Raw genomic sequence first — 19,589 nt, 5'->3', positions numbered from 1 at the left:
ACAATTTATGATAAAGGACATGGTGAGGCGAGCCAAAAACAACAATCTGCTTTCCCCTTTAAGGTGGGTTTGTCATTTCTGTTTTGGGGAAATTTGAGAGAAATTTGCAGACTGGCAGCAAACCAAGAGTAAACTCATCACTAATACTCACTTTCCAATTTCTGCTGTTACTACGAGGCAATGACTGTAGAGACAATAACTCCACAGTGTGTCCTCCTTTAGGAGCACTTCTTGAGATTCCCTGCTGTACTGGTGTCAGACAGTGACCTAATAACAATTCACCAGAGACCCCCTTTGAGGCTGTAATTTGTGCCTATGGGTCTCAGATGCAATGATTCAGCTGAGTAGATGTGTGACTGGATGTGGAATTTAACGGATTAACAGTCCCAGGGCACAGAAGAGGAATGTAACATTAGAAGGGTTTATCTGTATCACCAAAGGTTTTTATGTGATAGTTTATGTATTTTGTGAAACCAGAACTGGCTCAGATCCCACTTCTCAATTGTACAAATAACTTTATCAGTCAAGCAAATTATAGTTGTAGACTGCACTGCTATAAATATTCCAGGAACAAACAAGATGATAACATGTGTCTGGTGATGTCAGTGTGTTGCAGACTTTGAACAGCCGCTATCTGCAAAGAATCTGACAATTATTAAACTTATTAGACTTTATCAGCAAATTAAATTCTGTCCTCTAAAGCTGGTGGTCTCTATTTAAATAGGAACACTACCTCCTATGCAGTTGGCCTGAGATGGTTGTAAACATACACAAATAAAATCTGAGTCAACAATTTTACCTCACAGCAAAGTTTTATTATTGTATGTTCAAAAGGACATAGTGGACCCAGCGCACAGAATTACAGAATATTATATCATTGCCCGATTGTTTTGTACCTTGAACATTCAGATATATGGTTTGTATACAGAGGTATATTTACCTGTTTAGACCTGCTTGTTGTTTGACTTGTTAAGTATTTCAAAAACAATACATATTGGCACTTGATGTGTCAGGTTTTTGTTGCATTGTATCTCAATGCAGCACAGAGCCACGATTCAAAGTTACAATTCCAACCTGAATAATCCATGTCAGCGTTACGCCTGGCTGCCAATCATTGTCGGTCGCTTTGTAGGAGGAGTGAAAAATGTTTTTCATCCTCTGACTCACTTGATAAACAAAGGCTGTAAATGGGGCAAAAAGATTTTTCAGCTTGAGGCAGCATGGTGCAGTAATAAACCTAGGCTTTTACGATTTGATGTCTTTTTTTCTGCTCTCATTTCAGTCCTGACTGCTGATTTTAGTCTGTCCCAGGTGTCGCGTCATGCCTCCACGTGTATGTTGGTGTGTGTCTGGTGGTAGTGACTCACTCCTCTCCCAGACTCAGCTAGTGAGAATGATTTCGAGCAGCACAGGTTGGCAATGACGCAGGTTGCCACGGCAACAGCATGCAATGGGCAACAGAAGTCGACCATGTCACGCTTCAGACCTTCTGACAACTACACACACACATGCGGTTCCTGGCTATATCTCTCACACAGATTCACTTTTTGTCTCTCTACACACACACACACACACACACATCAACCAATGCTCCATGTATTATATATCAAGCTGCAGGACATGTCGTCCTTAGAGGTGCCAACTTGCAACTCTGAGCCACAAGCTGCATGTTGACACAAAGTCAAAACAATAGTCTTAATTGTTTTTGTTCATTGCATCTTGGACAACAATCTTGGACAACACCTCTCATTCCTCTTCCAAATCAATTTGCAACAATCATTCACCTGCTGAGAGGTTTTTTCACTCACAGAAGAGCAAATAATATTACTCATATACACAATATACAGAAGCAAACACATATGAGTGCCATCTCTGTTTTTCTGCATATCTGCTTCAGACTGCTTCTTGGTTGTGAATATCTTCCATCAGTTGTTTATGCCAGCTAAGAAACCCATGGACAGCTCAGCAAAATGTTACTGTAGATCTTGGCACTGAACCACTGAGTGGACGCAGCAATAACTTTAGGTACTAAATCCAACTGGCTGCTCTCTGATGCTGCTAACGTACAAGATGCACTGTTGTATGACGGTGGTTTGTCTGAAAAATAAGACTCTGCGAGACAACACTCAGGTATGAACATGTGCTGGTGCATGTGGAAAAACAATCAGGACTGGATGACAGTTTGTCCTCTCCTTTGCACATTTTGCTCTGTCTGTCAGACACAAACTGAAGGCTGTCTTTCTTCCTCTCACATTTTCTTTCACCGCCTGTCACTTTCATTTGTTGCTTTTTCTCAGTCATTCCCACACCAAGATTTGGTGCTCACATACAATCTTCTTCCCTCTCCCTTCTAAGCACAGACACAAATGCTAACTCATATCCTCCCAAAAACTGGATCCATCTTTCACATCAGTAATGAATTTCAAATTTGTGAAACTTCTCAAACATGATTCTTATCAGACATTAAATTACTTAACTGTTTGATTATACAATAATGCAATATGTTCATATTAACATTGTAGTGGCAACACTATGGTTAGTTTACATTTTCTACATGGTTATATACAAACATTTACTCAAACAAACTAATATATATAAACAGGCAGAACATGGAGCCAGTGGAATCCATATCACTACACCTGCAATTTGGAGATAAAATTCATTTTTGATAAGCTGAAATGAAAAATCTTGGTTTTGTTGTTTTTGTTTTGTGATCCTACACTTAACAAAACAAAAGAATTCTTTCCATCATTATTTGACTATATTCTACATCTGTTTCATCAGCATGTTCTCAGGAAATATGCTGGTAGTTTTTTTCTGTGTATGTCAGCTTTGTACTGCATACTGAGTATCAAAAAACATGAACAGCTCAGCCAAATTTTTTTCATTTGGCACTGGTTCATGGACTGGACTTCAGCAAACAGTAATAAATCTAACTGGTCTGATGTGTCTCTCAAGCCTGTAGTTAGTGTATATATAGCAAAGGTAAGGTTAAAGGGATTTTCTGAAAAGACATCATACAAGTATGAACATGTGTTTATGCATGAGGAAAAACAAAAGGTGACTTTGATTGACAGTCTCCCTTTCAGACAGGCCACATACGAAAGAGACAGCTTTTTCTTATTCATCACATTTTTTCTCTGACATTAATTTTTTTTTATCCTCCAGCCTTCACACACACCTACTTTTACCCTGCCACTCATACACGTGTCCCCTGATCCCACACACACACACACACACACACACACACACACACACACACACACACACACACACATTTGTACTTCTACCTTTGCGAGGTAATGGAGATTTCCTAGCCCCTTAACCTAACCTTACCCCTTAAATAAAGCCTTAGCCCTCAACAGGGGTGTAAAAAAGTGAGGACCAACCAAAACACCCTCATTTAGTCAAAGTGTCCTCACTCCTGTCGTATTATGCTCAAACTGGCCCTCACAAAGATAGAAGTAAAAGCACTCACACACATACACTGCAGAACAGAGCTGCTGACCTTAGCATTAGCCACTGATGGGAAGACAGGGCCAAGAAGACAGTCTGGACAGGCAAGCAATCAATTGATCCATCAATAAACCTCTATCTGTTGTAGTGCTGTTCCCAATCATTCACTCCCTCTATCTCTCCCTCCCCTCTGTTTTTTTTCTCCTTCCCCGCTGAGGAGAAAATCCTGCACAGACGTGCAAACACAACACAAAACCAGCCAGACACAGTAAATGACACTGGCATGCATTGTTGCCAGCTCTCAAACATATTCAGGATAACTGAGGACTTTAGTGTATGTGTGTGTGTTTTTCTCCTGGCCGCTTGATTACTTGTCTGCAGGAAAAGGTGTTGATCAATAGCTAAAACCCCATTAACACAGACCCTATCATACAGACATTCACTGTACTGCCAAGAAAAAGTCACGTTGCTGCAACATGTATGGCAGCAATAGCCTTTTCTAGGCCACCAGCAGAACCTTGAACAACAACATGCTGTCATACCGTCTGAGGAAAAAAACATAACAAAGACATGATGTACACACACTACTACAGTACTGTACCTGCAGTATAAATGTCTACATACACAAATAGAGAAGTGTGGACTCACATGACTTGGTTTCTGATCTCGTCAGATGATTTGGATCTCAACTTTGAGTCACCAGTAAATTTTAATTTAACTTTCTGACTTGCAATGACCTGTTATCTTCTTCAGCCCAAATAGTGAAATTCATATTATTACAGTAATATATATTATTAGTCATTTCCCATTTGGCATTTTATGGAGGCTATATTTTGATTTTGGATCTTAACATAAAATTTTGAAGTCAGTCTATACTCACCTCACTGTGGGCTAAAAAAAATATGTAACATTTAATATCACAGGTGAACCATTTGTTTTTGTATTTCAATAAGACCAACAGAATAATAAGTGTTTTTAGTAAAACAGTCCAGCTTCTTATATTGAAAATCAGTGACTTTCAATGTCTCATCTCAGACCAGTACAACTTAAATGGTTTCATACAGTGTCCATCGGCCTTGTTCACTTCATTGTGCAGCCATAGTATTGTTGGATGAAACCAAAAGTAGCTGAAGGCTTTGTATGTGATCAGGCATACACAGCATGAGGCATTGCCTGCTTCCACATGTGTTAGATGTTTCTGTTTCTTTTTGTTGTTGTTATGATAAAACCATTGGCCACTGGCCTCCATGTAAATATTTATATTTTAGAGAAAACTGATTTACAAACATTTTTATTCATGTTATTTTTCTCTTCCCAGAGATGGAATAATTTTCTTGGTATGGTCGGTCGCTAACTTCAGTGGTGTTAGTGGAAACACTGGCACAAATGATAATAGCTGTGCTGCCAATAGAATATGAGGATTCAGTTGAGCAACAGCTGTACTGATGTTTTTTTGTAAAATTCTTGCTTACAATCAAATATAAGGCTCATTTTGCAGCCTTAATGGTTTTGTTTATGTACTTATTACATGACAGTCGAACCATTCTTTTTAGTTTGATCTCATGTTCCGTCTGAAAATAACATTTTAAAAAATTATTTCCATGAATACATTAAAGCTGCCGCCAGAAAACCTCAAATCCCAGACTTTGGTGTCTTTAATGTCTTAAATATGTAGATGAATATGTAGATAGTGCATGTGCTGAGGAAGCTTTTTGACCCCTAAGTTTTCTTGTGTGGCCATTTAAAGCTCATTTTTGCTCTCTGATATGCACATGGGAAACTGATGTCACACTCATTTTGGTGCTTTCATTCTGAAGTGGAAAACAATTAAATTTATAAGGTCCTTGAATTTTAAAATAGAAAGCCCCGACTCCTCAGCTGTCCTGGAATAATTTCATCTTTGCCTTGCACAAATTGTACATATTCATAATGTACTGTTCTCACACTGTGCTCTCAGTTCTGATTGTTCACAAAGGTCAGGCTGACCAATACTAGACAGGAAATGATGTACAGCTGCACAATGGACCCCTTGACAGAGATGAGAAAAGAAAGCGACACCAACTGACGGACACTAGCAGCCAGTTCTTTTGCCACAAATTTTCCCTTTTCAAAATAGCTTTCAACAATTAGACTATTGGTCTGATTGGACATGGGTGCTTTCACATCCTGTTAAAAATTATAGAAAATGAAGTCACTGTGAGTGGTTTGGACAATGATAAAACTTTATTAACTATTTCAACTAGGTTGTATTTCCTACAGCCAGTTTATCCAGAAATCTCAAAGAATTCTCAAAATATTTCCCATTTCAAAATAGAGCTTCAACGTTATTCTAGTTTAACAGCCTTAAATAAACTGTGACAACACAGTGAGTGGTGTGTTCATCCCATCAGGAGCAAAAGTGGTTAAAAGTCAAACAATTAAAGCACTTGTCTCTTCAGCATAATATTTGAAATGACACATTTCCAGCAACCTTCTATTCAGGGTTTCACAACAAACAAGGATGTGACATTTTCAATCTTCATGACTTTTACATTTTATGAACTGTCAAACTTTTGTGGGGTTTTGAAAGATTTATATGGTTCTTATACTTTTTTTTTTGCAACTTTCACATGACAGAAACATAATTTTTTTTTCTTTTTAAAAATATGGCAAAAATTTCCAAAAATAGATTTTAAAAAACAAAAAAAGCAATTTTGTAATAAATTCTTGAGTAGAAATAAATACAAACATGTCTATACAATTAAAAATCAGAAAAACACTAAGAGTGTTTTTTTTGACTGAAAGTTACAAATTAAAAGCTGAATTTCTGGTATATCCATCTTAAGAGGAGCATACGCCAGGAGCAGTTGTGAAAATCAGTAAAAATAATTGCTTATAAATTGGAGTGTGTACGAAAAGAAAAGTCAGGCAAGTGCTCAGACAGTCTTCAGGCAACGTTTCAGTTTGGATATGGAGCAGTTTCCATTTTCAGAACACAAACAACGAGCCCCCAGGATCTGCCATAGGCATTTAGACTTTTCTTCCTCCAGCTTACAACATTAAATTCTATATGCAAATAAAACTGTTCCTAGAAAAACTCAATCCAAGACACAAAGAGAAATAAACACCACCAGGGCCGAGCTTTTCTTTCTAGCCATCCATCCACCTAAAGACTACCACAGCATTAAAGACAGTTAAAACTACGCTTTACTACACATTGGGTTTATTTTTGTAGTTTCAGCCATTGGTACAATTGGCTATGATAACAATATACTAATCAAGTTAATTGCTGAGATCTGGGATCACACTGCCATTACTAAAAATGGTCCAACAGGGCAAGAAACACAATCTTACTTACTCTAATTTGGATCTTTGAAAAGGCATGAGGGATGTTGTCTGCTAATGTTAAGGCTTACATAGATATACAGAAAAAACTGCAATACCTGACCCCAAAAATGTATCAAAACTGGAAGTTTGAAATTTTAGACATGGGTGCCAATACCTCTATGGGTCTGTGTTGCATTTAGGTCCAACAGTAAAGCAAATCACGACACACCAAGACTATAGGTGTGCATCAAGTAGAGTGATGGATGGATTCAGACATTCTTGATCCCCAGAGGATGTAGCTTAGTGAATTTGATGATCGCTTGACTTTTCATCTATCACCTCCATGAGGTTGAATTTTTTTGTTTTTATTGAAATTATGTCAACAATTATTGGACGGATTGGCACGAACATTTATGTTTCCCATATAATAAACTGAAAAAAACCTTTATCCTCTAGCCTCTCATCTTAAGTTTTCTTCACTACTTTGGTTTTTGACCAAATGTCTGTACAAATCTCCTGCCTGTCTCAGCGGTAACATACAACTGTTAGAATGCAACCACAATAAACTAAGATATCAGGCGAGGAACCATATATAGTAAGTTCATTGATAGGGTTCATCGCCCAGTGAAGAGATAAATATATACCTGCTCAGCATGTTGGCATTATTATTGTAAGTGTTGAAGTTTCAAACTAAATACAGAAGCACAGATTGCTCTTTTCAGCTATGTTCATCAAAAACTTTAAGAGCTTCAGGCAAATGCTGCTTTCCTGCAGAGAGGCAGAAGAAGAAGAAGAGGAGGAGGTGGGTACACTGGGCACGCTTGCTAATGCCTCAGGCCTAGAATGGAGCTCTGCTGACCTTGAGGGTGTCATTATTGATCGATCAACAGTGAGGAGCTTTGTGTGCATGTGCTAGAGAGGGAGAGGGAGAGAGAGAGAGAGAGAGAGAGAGAAAGGCATGCAACTCCGCCAAAGAAGGAGAAAACTGAAACCTGTACTGATGATGAATCATTGATAAGTGGACTTTCTCCTTCCATCTCCTTCTTTTTCTCTGTTCTTTTTCTCTTTGCTTTGCTCAGTCTCAGTTTTCTCGTGTGCTCTGTGTCTTCATCCTTTTCCAGCTTTTTTCCTCTTCTATGCTTTCTTTCAATCTCTTTCTCTCTATCTGCCCTTTCATTGCCGGTTTCTCCGTTTTTCTCACTCATTTCTAGTCAAATGTCAGCTTTAGCATTCACTTACTCTTCCTTTCCATCTGTCTCTCACTTTCTCCACTTCACATTTACTGTTTCACTTTCAATCACTTTTTTTTTTCTGTCTTGACATTTCCATCTCATTCCTGCATAAGAACTCACGCTTCTCTCCCTACAGGTGTTCTGTGACCATGAGCAGATTATGATGCTGCAGGGTCCATTCCTCTCCATCCCTCCACTGTCTGATTTGTTTTCTCCTTCAGGAATCTGCAGTCACTTTTAGAACCTTTTTGACTTATAGGCTTATTTAGTAAATCCTTCTTTTATTGTTTGTCCCAGGGTCTAAATATTTAGGTCTTTTATTTTTCACACACTTTTTTATTCGTTTGTGACTAGACTGGGATCATATGGACATGAAATTTCAAGCTGAATCTGTATTTTAGTGACACCTCTTCAATAAAATAAATGTAATTAATATTCAGTTGTCAGTGCACTGTATGCACTACTTATATAACCAAACCTGTGATATCCATATACATTTTGGTTAATACTTTAGCATTCCAGTCATTTTGTAGGTGCAAAGAGTAAAATGTGAATGATTTAGCAGCAACCAGTAATGACTGAATGTGACCTTCACACTGTTGGTTTGTCCATTCTGGGCCACTGTACCAACATGTCAGTGAAACACAGGCCGATATGTGAAAGATTTAGAAGGCTCATTCTAACATTAAAAAGCAGTTCCAGTGATTAAACACTAATGACAGTTAAATTATGAATAGTATGTCCCATTTCTGCTAATAGATTGCTCTAAATATTACAAATTGAACCGTTAACCTTGCACAACTGGCTTCCTCATGAGCCTATTTGTGGCTAAGTGTATTAATCCAGTATACAACTCTATATTTTGTCATGTAGCCTTAAGGTTGTGGTTTAGGCCCATACTCAGAGTTTAGTTGCCTCTTTCTGTGTCAGTCCACTTAGTAGACCAGGTATTCACTGAAAGATCTTAGGGTTGCCAACCTTAACTGGCATATACGTTATATGTTGGAGGTTCAAGAAATTTCATTTACCTCCATTATATAAAGTTGGTGAAAAAAGTCACATTTATTTTTAATGGATGTTTAACATTAATTTTCACTTCCTTAAAATGATGATGATATAAAATTTAAAGCTGCAATTCGCAACATCTGATGAAATGACTGTAGTTCACCCTCGGACCTTTACCTTCTTTGTAATTGTTTTGGGTTGATTGTGTGCAAGTTTGTTTTGTTTCACACTCGGTGCCTCCATCATTCCACCCACAGCAGCAACCAGCTTCTGAACAAGGCGAACCATTTAGCAGCTAAAAATCCATTTTTAAATAAGCATGTTTCTTCTAACTGTAATACCACGTAAGTGTTACTTTTAAGTCTTATACTAGAGCAAAGTGAGCTGTGCTACAATTACATTTGTGTTTTCAGATTAGTCTCCATATGATTGTTACACCTAAACCTATTTATTTACTCCTCTCTGCCAACATTAACACACACACTCACATATGTAGAGTACATAAAATAACCACCCTCTGCGTGTTAAGAAGAAGTGGGAAGATTGTGAGAGGCAACCTGTACCAAATGTTGGCCATGTGTTATTGATGAGAGAGGAGCAGATTAATGCAGTCAATATAAATAATGTAAAACAGCTACAGCTTTTTACTCGACTATCAGAAAGAGACATTTCACCCAGAACTTGGGAGGCAGGATGTGCTTTTGTCATGGGTACTGGTCTGATATGGGACAAGGTCTTAACACACTTTCTTCACACTTTCTAATCACAAGTTCATCATCAGCAGCAGCACTGACTATGTTCATGTGGGTGTGTGTATGTGTCAGCGTGCACATGTTTATGACTTTGAAAAATAAATGTTGTTATGACAAACCGATGCTCCGGTAGCCTGCAGCGCTCTGTGGTCGTATTCGCCATCAGTCCAGTAACGGGAGTATGTGAAAATTTGAAGCAATTATTTCAGTACAGCAGTGAACACAGTCATTGCTGCAGCACCCAGGGAGCTCAAGGGTCTCACCTCAGTCATGGTGGAGAGAAGGTGGAGAGAGCACTGGCTATTCACCCACCCCACCGACAATTTCTTCAGGTCCTGAAACTCGAACCCACAACTTTCGAGTTACAAGTCCGACTCCCTATCCATTAGGCCACAACTGCCCAAGAAATAAAGATATGAGCAAGATATAAAGATGGCAGTCTGTCTGCTGACAGTTCTTATTTGCGCAATGAACATTGTCTATGTTTTAAAAAACAACATAACCAGCATTATGTATGTAGAACTGAGAGGACTGATAAATAGCTGTTCAGTGGTTGTTAGTTAACAAAGAATGGGAAAATATCAGCCAAGTGTCAAAATGAGTAAATCGGTTCTAATAAGTCAGTATGATAAATACTACAATAGAAATAGAGTAGTTACATGTGTAGCCATTGCAGAAGTAAAAAAAATTAAAAAAAAAAAAAAAAAAAATTGTAAATTTGTGTGTGTGTGTGCATGAGGGGAGGCTTCAACAATGGCTACCGCAGTAGTTTAACATCAGTATAAGAAAGAGTTCAGTTTAGTCAACATGCATGTTATTCACCAGCAGCACTAAGAACCAATAAATCTCCAGCAAACAACAAATACTTCCAGCTGAACAGGATGGATTCATGAATACATGAGTCTGCATATTAAATGAGAAGTAAGGGGATTTTTTTTGAGAGGAAAGACATTAAAGGAGTTAAGGAAAGACTCTCAGTCCAATGACTGTGCACACAGCAATCATGAGCAAAAACTGGGTCACATTGGGTTCCACGTAGTTTCTAATTTAAAGGTAAATTATGCGATTGTGTTTTTGACTGTAATCATGAAGCCATCCATGTTATACTTAAATTGTCCATTGCCTTTGCTCTAGATTTCCAAAATAAATAATTACCCTTGTTTTTTACATTACAACTAGCCAAACCCTCTTAGGGTAGATGCCATCATTAGAGATAAAAGACAAGAGTCTTACCTTTGATGCCAAACTTCGAGTTTCCACCAAACTTGAGAATAACCAACATCAGAAGGAAACCAGTGAAGGCTACAGCAGCAATGCCCACCACTACATACACCTGGACATTGACGAAGCAGAGTTATAAACCAACTCATTAGGCAGGCAAACACACAGAAACAGTCGAATAACGACAAATGTCATATACAGTACACCGCAACAAAAGGCAGCCTATAGACCACAGGCTGTGTTTATATCTGTATATCTACAGTATGTTCATTCACTTACTTCTAACACTAAAAAATACATCCAGCTGAGGTGCTTCTGGACAGATAGCACAAATAAATGAAAGAATAACAGGTACAAACAGACAATCAGCAAAAAAATTGTGTGAGGTGACTTACAGCAACTCTGTCCTCAGGTGGGTCTACAGGGGGACCCTCTGTTGTTGCAAGAGACAAGAATAAATGGAGAAGAAGAGCTATTCAGTAAGTGATTAGGGGTGAGTGGATGACAGTGTTGTATGTAATATTAACATACGGCAAGCATTCAGCATTTCTTGAGTAAAAGATGCATCTTTTCTTTCAACACACACTCATCCCAGTGAGACAAATAATGGCGACACCACGGGTGTTTGACAAAAACATCCATTAACTGATGGCTTTGCACAGAAAAACTATGTGGTCAGGTTTTGGCAATAAATCTACTTGGTTAGGTTTACGAAAAAAATGTGGTTTGACTTAAAACAAAATGCTTTACATTTTTCAAACACTCTTCAGTTGGAAAGTCAGATGTTTTCTGACACATCCACCCATCAATCCCAATGCAAATTTCACCCATTACATATACATCACTGTAAATCCACAGTCTGAGTTGTTTCTCTGCCTGTCAGTTACTGAAAGTAGAGGAATTTAGCCATCTAGTATTAAAAAAAGTCTATATGTGTGCCAGTATAAGTTACAATGATTAACATGCCTGGTTAACTATCCTACAACCAAGAGTAGTAACTTATACCAGCATTATTTCAAAGGCCATTGATATTTCATACTATATTGTTGAAGGTTATGTTAAAAAAAAAAAAAACATTGTCTTGTGTCAGAATATGTTCTCCTTTCAGTGTTTTCACTGCTCTCACTACTGCAGTTGGGGTTAGGACTTAGAGTTATGTTATAATGATAATAATAATGCCTTTATATATTTAGACCTATTGCCCTTTTCAAAGCATGTTACTTAGTGCTTTACATAAGATTATAAAAGGACACTGAATAACACATACTAATACTGGCATAAATACAACAAGAAACACTAAGGCCTATAAGAAAATCAAAGAAGTCAAACATATTTTGAAGAAAAATATGTAAATTATAAGTAAACAAAGGATTTTCCTGATCTAATCTAGCAGGTCATCACAGCCAAAAGTCCTGAACAGAAAAGGCCCTGGAGTTATGGTTAGCAATGGCACTGGTAACTAAGGTTGGTGTTAAGGTAAGGTAGGGGTCAGATTAAGAAAAGGGGAAATATGTGTCATGGGAAAACGCCAGATCTATTCAATTTAGAGTCAAACACTGTAGCTCTTGGTCCTTATGCTTTAAACTCTTTTCTCTTGTGATTTTTAAAATGAAACATACTGTTTAAAATAAAACAGTTAAGCTAAATCTAACCACCCACTTGTCCAACTGTTGTATTAAATTATGCACTAAACAACGTTATGCTTGTTCCTTTGTGGTGTTTGTTTATTTCCATGCCTTCTACATGGAGTATCAACAAGTGGGTGTAACATCCAGCTTTAAACAGGTGTCATGTATGTAGCCATGAAGTGCATTTTTAATTTCAGACCCTTTTTTTACAGGGTTCTCATTTTAAAATGAGTTATTTGGAAAACCCTAGAGACCACCTTTTCAGCAAATTTATGGCTGGTAATGAAGAGTCCATGCAAAAGGACCCAATTTTCAAAAAACACATTAAATTTTGAGTGGTTATTCTGCTATGGGGGAGTGAGTAAATAAAAGACATGGTAGTACCTGTGGGTAGGTCTGCAGGAGGAAGGAGATGTTGGAGAAAGAGGCAACAGATACAAATTAGGTTCAAAACACATCAACATATTAAATTGAAAAATCAATGACATGCAGTCCACAAAGAATGTTATCAGTCATTCCTGTCCTTTTTGTTTGTTTCAAAAAGATATTCATTATGCAAACACAGCACACAGACCAACAAATATCATATTATATTCGACATGCACATTATCCCTGTATTATCCTCGCTGCACTGGCTGCCTGTTCATTTTAGAGTTCATTTTAAGATTCTTTTATTTGTTTTTAAGTCTTTAAATGGACTTGCCCCACCCTACCTCGCTGAGCTACTACACTTGCACTCTCCTTCCCGGCCGCTCAGATCGGCTGGGCAGCTGCTTCTGGAGGTGCCGAGGACACAGTGGAAGCTCAGGGGGGATAGGCTCTGGAATTCGTTGCCATTTCACATCAGACAGGCCTCTTCACTGCCCATTTTTAAATCTGCTCTCAAGACCCACCTTTTCTCCTTGGCTTTTGATCCAGCATGAGTTGTTTATATTCATGTTTAGTTGTGGCTATATGTTTAAATGTATTTAATTATTTATTAACTATTTTAATTATTATTAATATTGATTAATTATTATTAATATTAATTATTTTTAGTATTTCAATTCTTGTTATTGTATTTTATTCTAGTTGGATTTTTCTTATGTTCAGCACTTTGGTCGGTGGTTGCTGTATGTAAAGTGCTTTATAAATAAAGTTGACTTGACTTGACTTGACATGCACAACATCAGAAAAAAACACAAAGTGTGCCCATTGATGAAAATGACAAGATGTTAAACCTGATGCCTTACATTTAACACTTTTACATTTAATTAAAAAACTGTGATGAATATCTGCACCACTCACCATAGTATGAAGGCTCCTTCTCAGTTTCTGTACATCAGGACAAAAAAAGTTTAAATCAGGTCAAATGCTCTCTTTGATAAAATATCTGCATACTAGTTTAAAGCCATTTTAGGAAATATTTCTACTTTTCTCTCAAATTGCAGATGGTGCATTGGATCATGCATCTATAGTATTCTGTCATATTAGTCAGCTGCCTGAGACTCCCAGTGAAGTTTTAGGAGCTTCCAATTTGCAGATACTCTCAATTTTCACCTTTATTAATACTATTACCCTGCACTCAACCACATTTGTGCATCTTCATAATATGTTTCATACCCATATCTATATTTCATCTCTGTGCACGCTCTAAGACAATGCACAAACATATAATATATCATTCAATATGCAATATTGTTGGCTACTCTCCATTTACTAAACAGAGATTTGTGACAGAATAAACAATTATAGGGCAATTCTAACTGAGAAGAACAAGAGAAACCCAGAAGAACTTAAATTATTATTATTAAATATTTTAAGGGAAAAAAAACAGAAGAAAATATAATATATGTATTCCAGGCAAAAATATGTAATTTTAGACCTACAATTAACAATTATTTTTTATGAGTAAATATACTTATTTTCAGCAATAATTAAAACTGAAAAAAAAAAAAATCTAATCACAATTGCCTAAGGCAACATTTTCAAACAGAAGCATAAACTCAGACAAGGTGAAATTAAGGATTTTTGGTAGTTAAGGAATTAACCATCTTTAAAAGACGTTCAGTATTACACCTCACCATCCAAGGGCCTTTGCATGAAGTGAGCCTCCACCTCCTTTTGGTCAAACCCATATTTGTTTTTAGCCACCAGCTTGTATCGTCCGTTGTTGATGTGTGTGGGGCTGTCCAGCTGCAGGCAGCCGTGGTACTCTCTCTCTGTGATGTCATGTATCAAGGTCATTATGTAGCGCCCTTCCGTCACCGGCTTATCATTCAGAAACCATTGCAGGTCTGGCTGTGGGTTTCCTGAAAAGTTCATGAATGCAATACATCAGATATTTACTTATTTTGTATTCTTTAATTATCAGTCTATATTTTTGTATAGATATTGGTGTTAATAATATTGTACTGTGTTTATACTGTGGCACTCTTGAAAATTTAGAGAACATTACATCCTAAATCACAGGTAATCAACAACAGAAAACCATAAAATAATATCATGTGGTATGTCTGTTACCTGACATGCTGAAGGGAATGCACCAGTGATGGTCTGGGATTGCATCACTCAGTTTAGTGATTTTGGGAGGGACTGAGGAAAGAACACAACATGAAATACAAAAAGCAGCATAAAACAAAAGAGCAATTTAGAAGTAAAGTTGGGACAGCAAAATCACTGATTCAAATAAAAGAAGGATGAGAGGAATAATTGTACACCATACTACACAGACAAATACTTTGACACATTATATTAAATGTATGGGTGTTTGCCCGAGAATAAACCTACACTGTATATCCAGCAACAAAGAAGACTCCTTCTCGCCGACAATGTTCTCAGCTATGCAGCTGATCTTGCTGTTGTGGTCCAGCGATGACATGTTGGACAGTCGCAGCACTGAAATCTGGCCTGACGTTGCAATCTGAGTGAGCAAACATACCCAGATGTCAGCCTGATTCAAATATTTTCTTAACACAAACAAGAGACAGCATTTCTTATCTCATGAATAAACAACTTGTGATTATACTGTAGGATTTCTGTATTTACCAAAAATTAATCTCTTGAGATTTATGGTAATCAGATTTTGCCTTTATATCTGAGCAAATCATGATAATGTGCAAGTTAAATAATGTTGATGACATTAGGCAGTGAAATCATCACATTCATAGTGCAACACAATTTAACATAATGCAGATTTTTATGTTTATTTTTGTTTTGTTAATGATTTTTCTGGTATAAGACGTTACCCCAGCCTTATCTGAGAGTATTTTTCATTGCCTTTGTCTTTTGGTATGACTGGATGGACTATGAGAGAATGGTTGAGTTGGGTTAATGATTGAAAAAGAACTTCTGTTTTGAGCAGTTTTAAAAACTTGTTTGAAAGCATCCAGCTCACCAACTATGATCCACCCTCCGCTCCCCTATGAATGATCACAGTTGTGGGAAGACAATTATAAAAAACTAGTGCTGGACATTTTCCTTTACTTGCAGCTGCGCTGTAGATTTGAAGTTCCAAAACAAATTTGATAACAGATTGAAAAACAAGCCTCCTTTATTGCTGATTCATAGCCTCACCCCAGAGGAGAAACCATTAATTTGTAAAAGAATAAAATGTGAGCTTTTTCAGATTGACAAAATCCTATTTCTGCCCTGAATTCAAAACGACCTGTAATTTTTTCTGTTAGCCCAGGGCCATTGATCAAATATGTGGCAACTCTCTGCAAACTAGAACTCACTGTACCCAGTGTAGGTGCGTACTCTGTATCTAAAGCTTAAACAAAGTGTGTAAAATCAAATAAAAAGTGAAAGAAGCATATTCAGATTGCTTAAATAGCAGTACAAACATCACACTCTAAATGTACCTAATAAAAATGATGAAAATGTTCTCTGCTTTAAGCTACTTACAGTTGTATTGGAAAAATCTATTGTATGTTGGTTAGCAGTTCAATGTCATCATTTGTCTTCCTTCATGATACAAAATGTTCAAACTTTGGCTAAATCTGTTCCAGCCTTAAGAGCCAACAATGAAGCCTGTACCTACTCTTGATTGTTTACATTCTTTATCTAGCACTGTGTGATTGCTTCTGCTGCATTAGACCCACTTGAACTGCTTGAACAATAGATACCTTCTTAAATAACACAGTATTTACCCAGCTGTCAGTAAAGATTCCAGTCTCATTGCCATGGTGGGAATCTGGTGACTTCAGCTCCTTCACACTGAGTGATTTTAAAACCAAATGCAGCGTTGCCACAAATAAAACTATATAATTCGTTACAAGCAAGGCAGATTTATTTGTATGTCACTTTTTAACAAGGCTATTCAAAGTGCTTTACATGAAGCACAAAATGCATTATGAAAGTCGATACAATATAAAAAAAAAACATTTTAAAGGATGAAATAAAATACTTCCATTTTGGCTTCCTTATCCTTATGTTTTAAACAGCTTTCTTTTTTTGTCAATTGTATCCTGACACAGGATATTTTCTGTTTTGTTTTCACCCTTCAGGGTCAGCATTATGTATGGCAGGGAACTGTAATATGTGCAAAGCAGATGCTGCAATATATGCTAGAGTACAATAGTGAGGAGAGATGTTAATGACCTTATGCTCCCTAATGGAAGTGCATTGCTTTAATAAGCCAATGATCTACTAGTGGCCTTCTCTTCTGAGGCAAAACACACCCCATTCTCCTCCGGCGATGTTTGGCCAGACAAGGGCTTAGAGCATTGCTTGCCAAGTTGCAGTTTTATCATCCTAGGGTTCCTTTTGCCAGACAGAGTAAACCTGCTGCCTGCAGTGCCACACACAAAGGCAGAAATGTGCTCATTCTTAGGCATGACCAATTATTGTGGACACTGGATTCAATAAACTGCAGTGCTGCCACACAGAACTATGCATCTGATGCTGTTCAATGAACTGAATGTATGACAGCTACTTTCAGACACTGGCTCTTCTATTTGCACCAACCTTTGGCTTTCCAGACTGTAAGTTGCCTTTTCATCTGTATGTGCATGAGGCCTCACCTCGGGTATTTTGGTTCAGAAGCATAGCTTTGATTACTGCCTTGTGTCTTTTTATTCTTCTAAGCTGCCTCCTGTTGTGCAGGGCATGCCAGTTTGTTTACAAGCTGTTGCTGCCATAGTTATCTTAATTGAACCGTCATGCCCCATAGTAATAAACTCCACATGCATAGTTATGTTCCTTATGTCACAATCCCAGTCCTGGCTCTGTATCCGTTTCAGGTTTTCCCAGCTCTGTTTCCTTTAAGAATTCTTTAGCCTCCTAATCCAATAGCTGATTTACTTCTTAGTTATTTATGAGAAATTAGGCTGATAAGGAGAATATAGAAACATGAAATAGTCTTTTGGAAAATCCAATGATCCACCCTCCAATCCAATAGGTGGCAGTAATGTACTATAAAGTTTGGTCTACTATCCGCCAACAAGCTTAAAAGAAGAGAAAGACTCCTAATCCAGATTCCAGTTAGCCTAGATTTCCCCCCAGTTCTGTTCTGCCTCCATTTGCTTGTTGTCCAGTCCTGACTGCCAGACCCACCACACCTGTCTTCACTCACCTGATTAGCAACCTTTCTATATATACATCTTTGTTTGTGTGTGTTTTATATCTACATTTTAATGTTTGTTATTTTTATGGTCTTAAATATTTTTCTCTTGTGAACTCTGTTAGTTTCTGGATCTTGCCTTCTACCCCTGGATTTGAGGCCCGGGCTAGACGTTTGCATGTTTCTGACCCCTGTTGTGGATTTTCTCTGCTTCTGGATTCACCTGCTCAGCTTTGTCTGCGAGAGGCAGGGCACACCCTAGACAGATCGGCAGTCTATCACAGGGCTTACTCTCAGAGAAGATCACTCCCATTTACACCTATGGGCAATTTAGAGTCACCAGTTAGCCTAACCCCAAACCGCATGTCTTTAGACCATAGGAGGAAGCCGGAGTACCCAGAGAAAACCCATGGAGACACAAGCAAAACATACAAACCCACCACAGAAAGGTCCCAGGTTTGAATGGGATTCAAACTCAGAACTTTCTTGCTGTGAGGCGACAATGCTAACACCCACAGCATCATTCCACGCATTCTTTTCATCTTTCCATATATTGATTTTCATAGAACTTTGTCTTTAAATCCTGCAAAACCAATTGTTAACTTAATGATTTTCAATGTCTAAACCCATCATTCAGAACATTCAGCTCTTATATCCAACCTCTCAGAAGCCATTTAGCTACTGTAAAATTTGTTGCTCACACAGAGGGTACTCATTTGGTTTACTATATTGTCAGACATTTCTGCTAGACAAGCCACACTTTCATCCTAATGTTCTTTTGATCATTTGATAAAGTTCAGATTTGGATTAGGCATTGTGAGACAGCAATGTGGTGTCTGGCTTGTGGCTCGTGTGTTGGCTCATAGTGCAGTCACAGATGTATGGAAAGGGCATATGAATTGCTTATAATGTATTGTTTTTGTGATCTGATGTAAAAGTTGGGAAGAGTGGGATGCTTGGTCTAATGTATGACTGAGGTATGACGGTTCTTTTCGACTTGGTAATAATCCTTCAAACGTAACTCTTCATATTGTTTTATTTATCGTATCAGCAGTCCAGTCTAAAGTCAGTTTATCTACAACTAAAGCAGTCAAATGCAACACTCCTATGTTTCTGGTGGTTATAATTTACACTTGTTTTACAGACATTGTTGATTTAGCTTTATGACCATTTTGACAGTTACAGTTAGACTGCTGTTGAACAATGCCTGACTACACTGAGAAGAGCTTCTAAAATTACGTATCAATGTGGGTTTGATAAATAAAGTAAAAACACTTGTAAGTATGAAGCAATATTATTCAACACCACTAAAAATTCTCACTGGAGTTAATGCAGAGCTAATATTATACTGGATTACATTTAGCTAGGTGTACCTAATAAACTGGCAACTAGGTGATGTGAAAATTCCTACATTACGTTCCCTTTAAAAATGACTGAAAAGGTTTAC

The 19,589-nt window shown here is 37.6% G+C and overlaps 1 protein-coding gene across 2 annotated transcripts in view; it reads right to left on the bottom strand.

Annotated features, from left to right (window-relative positions):
• Window positions 1–19,589, bottom strand: part of ntrk2a (neurotrophic tyrosine kinase, receptor, type 2a) — a 68,570-nt gene that overhangs the window by 36,508 nt on the left and 12,473 nt on the right. Inside the window, exons 7-13 of one of the 2 annotated variants that reach the window (XM_026322467.1) lie at window positions 15,370–15,502; window positions 15,103–15,174; window positions 14,664–14,891; window positions 13,888–13,914; window positions 12,985–12,996; window positions 11,368–11,405; window positions 10,985–11,084 (exon numbers count right to left, since the gene is read on the bottom strand). In XM_026322467.1, the coding sequence (XP_026178252.1) occupies window positions 10,985–11,084; window positions 11,368–11,405; window positions 12,985–12,996; window positions 13,888–13,914; window positions 14,664–14,891; window positions 15,103–15,174; window positions 15,370–15,502 (610 nt within the window). Of the gene's footprint in view, window positions 1–10,984; window positions 11,085–11,367; window positions 11,417–12,984; window positions 12,997–13,886; window positions 13,915–14,658; window positions 14,892–15,102; window positions 15,175–15,369; window positions 15,503–19,589 lie in introns of both variants that reach the window. The other variant, XM_033325390.1, reaches the window with a different exon arrangement.

Source organism: Mastacembelus armatus, chromosome 9, assembly GCF_900324485.2.
Source record: "Mastacembelus armatus chromosome 9, fMasArm1.2, whole genome shotgun sequence".
Taxonomy (NCBI): domain Eukaryota; kingdom Metazoa; phylum Chordata; class Actinopteri; order Synbranchiformes; family Mastacembelidae; genus Mastacembelus; species Mastacembelus armatus.
This window is presented reverse-complemented; position numbering and strand designations above follow the sequence as displayed.